Source organism: Merops nubicus, unplaced genomic scaffold, assembly GCF_000691845.1.
Source record: "Merops nubicus isolate BGI_N331 unplaced genomic scaffold, ASM69184v1 scaffold12539, whole genome shotgun sequence".
NCBI classification, from domain to species: Eukaryota; Metazoa; Chordata; class Aves; order Coraciiformes; family Meropidae; genus Merops; species Merops nubicus.
The window spans coordinates 25,762-30,160 of NW_008631721.1; the positions used below are offsets into that span (position 1 = coordinate 25,762).

The 4,399-nt window shown below is 61.0% G+C and overlaps 2 protein-coding genes across 2 annotated transcripts in view; both read right to left on the minus strand.

Moving 5' to 3' along the window:
* The window catches only part of GDF1 (growth differentiation factor 1), a 2,113-nt gene extending 1,492 nt beyond the window's left edge, over positions 1-621 (minus strand). The window contains exon 1 of the mRNA XM_008947679.1: positions 345-621. Within this exon, the coding sequence (XP_008945927.1) occupies positions 345-621 (277 nt within the window). The remainder of the gene's footprint in view (positions 1-344) is intronic.
* Positions 622-2,551: 1,930 nt separating this feature from the next.
* CERS1 (ceramide synthase 1) overlaps positions 2,552-4,399 on the minus strand; it is a 3,376-nt gene continuing 1,528 nt past the window's right edge. The window contains exons 3-5 of the mRNA XM_008947680.1: positions 3,744-3,891; positions 3,062-3,210; positions 2,552-2,594 (exon numbers count right to left, since the gene is read on the minus strand). Of these exons, the coding sequence (XP_008945928.1) occupies positions 2,552-2,594; positions 3,062-3,210; positions 3,744-3,891 (340 nt within the window). The remainder of the gene's footprint in view (positions 2,595-3,061; positions 3,211-3,743; positions 3,892-4,399) is intronic.

Consider the following 4,399-nt stretch of genomic DNA (forward strand, 5'->3'; position numbering starts at 1 on the left):
CCCCAGCAAGGAGTCCCCTCCAGCCCCAGCAGGTCCAGCAGTCACCTGGGGGCAAACCAACATCTCTGTCCTGCTTTGGGTGACTCCAGGACAGAGCTCCAGAGAGCTCCACCCCCTCACCCCCTGCCTGGGCTTACTGACTCATTTCTAAACTGTAAATAATTATCTACAACATCCAAAGGGACCTGAATTTACTGCAGACCAACCCTGGGCACTGTTCTGTCCTTCCTCACCCCCTCCTACCTACCCCCAAGAGACAGAAAAGGCAAGAGGGGAGCCAAGTCCCCCAGCCCAGGCATCAGAGGGGCTTTCAAAAGCCAGGACCCAGAGCAGTGTCCCTGTACCTTGGTCGGCGAAGACACGGATGATGTTCCCAGGGACATGAAATTCCTCCACCCTACAGGCATCCGCCAGGTCTTTGTCTGTGGGAGGCAGCATCTTTCTCTTCTGGAAGATCCTCCAGAGCACGGAGGGCACAGGAACGGGGCTTTTCGGGCTGGGCTTGGTGCTCAAACCCAAGGATTTTAACAGCAAACTCTCCTGCAGACTCAGCTCCATGGGCAGGGCCAGGCTGAGGAGGGCCCAGGCGAGGGTGGCTCCGAGGCTGGGGAGCAGCCACATCTCAGCTCAGCCCCTGCAGACAAAGAGCTGCCCGGGCTGGGCACCCAGGACAGGGGGGTGCTGATGGCCTGATTGGAGCCTTTGATCTGCTTCGTGCTCAATTAGCACAGAGGGATGCCCAGGATTGGGCAGAGGGTGTGAGCGGTCCCTCCAGGCTCCCTGCGACCTGTTAACCCTTTGAGGGCAGCTGCCCTCCTTCCTCAGCTCCTACCACCTCTCCCACCTCTCCACGCCATCCAGGTCCAACCACAAAGTCCAGGGAAGCAGGGAAGAGGCTGCTCTCACCCCCTGCAGACATCCCACCCAGATCCAGGGGGAAGCACAGATCCAAGGCTCCTCCTGCTCCTTCCTCCCAAACCAAATTCTTTTTCTTCTTTTCAACCCCAGCATCCAACACTTTTCTCTTCAGTCCATCAACTCCCAGCACACCAAACCATCACACAGTGCCCTGCCCTCACGACACACAGCCCCAGGGCCAGCCCAAAAAGCCAGCAGCAGCCACCCCCAGCAGCCAGGCCCTGCAGGCAGGCACAGGGAGCCCCAGGGGCTCCCCACACCCAAGGTCACACACGAAGAGGGTCGACCAACGAGTCAGCCACCTAAACATCAAAGCCTGGCCAAGCCTGTACTACCAAATTCAGTTTCCACACACCCCAGCTGACCCCAGCTCGGCACCATTTCTGCCCCAGCTCTGCTAGGAACCAGCAGAATGAGGCCTGGGATAGAAATTCCCTTCACTTCCACCTTCCTGCAAGTCCCATTTGAAAGCCAAGGAACTGAAGCACTGAGACACACCAGTATGTGTGAACAGCAGGACAGACCAAACAAGAAGAAATTAAAAAACCCAACAAAAACCACAGTTGCCTGGAATTAATGCCCTGATCTGCCCCCTCTGCTGCCTGTTGCCCTCTGCTTGCCAGGGAGGATGCAGGAGCTGTGGGTCCTGGTCCTGCTGGAGGAGCCCTGGCACAGGCTTGGTCTGAGGGGTGTAAAATCCAGAGGGGTCCCCAGCAGAGACACCAGCCCAGCTTCAGGACCCTGCAGGGCTCAGGGGCTGGTGCCACCTGGAAAACCACCCCAGGGAGCAGAAACGGTTTGTTCTTCACTTGAGCAAGCAGACCTGGCTGGGGGAGCTGAGGGACCCCCAGCTGGGGACCCTGCAGGACTGGGACTGGCTGTTGAAGCAAACTGAGCCTCCTGGCCCTCACCCAGCCAGGCAGGAGGCTGGGACAATGCTCCTGGGCTGGCCTCCCAGGCAGAGCTGCTCGTGGGGACCGTGCTGTGCCTCCAGATCCAGGGGGGCAGCTCCACCTTGGTGACCCCTCCAGAGGAGGGAGGCTCAGGGGAGCTCGCTGGCAGCTCTGCAGTCCCTGCTCGGTGGCTGGAGAAGAGCTGGCTTGGGGATGCCAACAGGGGGGAGGACATCTCCCTCCCCAGTTTGATGCTGGGTCAGAGGAGCCTTCGTGGGCTGCTGGGTGGGAAGGGTCAACAATCAAGACAGGGGAAGCTGGTGGGAGGTGTCCCTGCCCATGGCAGGGGGTGGGAACTAGAGGCTCTTTGAGGTCCCTTCTAACCCGTTCTATGAGTCTATGGAGTCACCAAGGGACTGAGAACAGCCGAGGGATGGAGGGGCAGAAGAAACACCAGGGGACCTAAAGCCAGCTCCAAATCCTACCTGGAGCAGCAAAGCCACCAGCCTCCCCCTGCACCAGCACAGCCTGGCTGCAGAGCAGGAGGCTCAGGGGCAGCCTGGGCACAGGCGAGCCCCAGGAGGGGCCAGATCCTGCCAGGAGCATCTCCCCCTGGTGCCAGGCAGGGGCTGAAGGGGTGCTGGGGAGAAGTTCTCCTTGTGCCTTTCGTTCTCTGGGTTGGAGTGTCGGGTGCTGGGTCGGTGCCCAGGTCCAGCCAGGCTGCAGCAGCTCCACGTCCCTCACAACCGCTTGTCCTTCACCAGCCCGTTCTTCAGGTGCCTCCTGGCAGGGGGAGCAGAGCAGGCAGTGAGGTCTCCACACAGACCCCCCCTCCCTGAGCACCACAGAGCTCCTCTGAGGTCAGACCTGGCTGGATGGGCTCACACAGTTTGTCCCCCTCAGCCCCATCTGCTCTGTGGGACCCTGCTGGGCTTTGTGCTCCCCCCACGAAGATGCTGCTCAGAGAGAACAGCCTCAAACGCTCCCACACAGCGAGCAGGGCTGGCTGAGGACCCGGGGGACAGAAAGATGGGTGGGCACAGCACCATGGCTGGGCATGGAGACAACAAAGTCCTCCCTGAACTCTGCAGCCATGTGTTACACTCCGGGTCACAACCTCCTGCTCCTCGCTCTTCCAGCCTGGTGGTGACACCCCTGAGAGTGGCTCCAGGGCCCTGGAAGGTCTGTCTGCATCCCTCCCCCCAGCCCACTGCTGCTGCCCACGTGTGCCATGCTCCCTGCCCACCTACCCTTCCTTCAGAGCCCCGGGCAGCTGCAGTCCAGCCTCCTTCTTCTTGGCCACCGTGGGTTTCTTGCTGTCCTCCACGTCGTACTCCCGCACGTCGTTCACCTCTTGCATCTGCCCCATCAGCACCTTGGCCACAAACAGGACGATGTACTGGGGGGGAGAGAGACACCATCAGCCACAGACTTCAAGCTCAGCCTTGTCCCACCCAGCCCATGTGGGAAGTGGGACCTTTCCCACTGTCCTGAAGCCCAGGAAGGTCAGGGCTGATCCCTCCGGGATGGTCCCAGCCCTGGGATGGGGCTCAGTACCCCCACAACTGCCCCAGCATCCCCCCAGCAGGAGCTCAGATCCTGCCCTGCTCAGCCTGGCCTGCAGCTTGCTGATGTGAACCCTCCCAGTCCACCCTTCTCACCCCCTCCCCAGAGCTCCAGGGGATGCCAGAGCATTTCCACCCCAGCCACCTCCAGCCTGCCCCAGCTCTGCCACCACTCCCTCCCCAGGGCGTGGGACAATCCAAACTCCAAAGGAGCCCCCCAGCACAGACATGGGCATCCCTCCTCCCCTCCAAGCCATGCCCCAGGTCCTCCAAAGCCTCCTCCACCCCTGCAGCCCCCCCAGGCCAGGCAGGCAGCAGGGGCAGCAGAGGAGAGGCCAGCGCAGGGCTGCCCAGCTCCCCCACTCACCAGAAACCAGTAGATGTTCATCAGAGTGAGGATGAGGAGCAGAGCGTTGAAGAAGAAGTAGAAGGGGATGTTAGGGACCGACTGGAGGCTGGAGTAGCACGTGGCATAGAGCACCTTGAGGGGGAACCAGTAGAGACGGAACCAGAACCTGCCAGGGCAGAGGCAGCAGGGTGGGATTAATGCCCCACGGGGGTCCCAGGAGGGGTGGGAGTGCCAGTGCAGCTGCCCCAGCCCCACCCCCTGCCTCCAGCCCCCTCACCCCCAGCTCTGCAGGGCTGGATCCCCAGCAGGACTCCACCCAGAGCCTGGGAAAGGGGAGCTGCTGAAGGGGAACACAGCTGCTGGGGCTGGCACCAGAGGGCAGAGAATCACTAAGGTTGGGAAATACCCCTAAGATCACCAAGTCCATCCATCACCCAACACTACCACGACCATCAAACCATGTCCCCTAGTGCCACATCTACTTGATTTTCAAACCCTCCAGGGCTGGGGACTCCAGCACCTCCCTGGGCAGCCTGGGCCAATCCTCACCACTTGGCAGGAAAGAAATTCTTCCTCATATCCAACCAAAACCTCCCCTGGCACAACCTGAGTCCATCTCCTCTCATCCTGGGAGGAGAAACCAACCCCCACCTGGCTCCAGGCTCCTGTCCGGG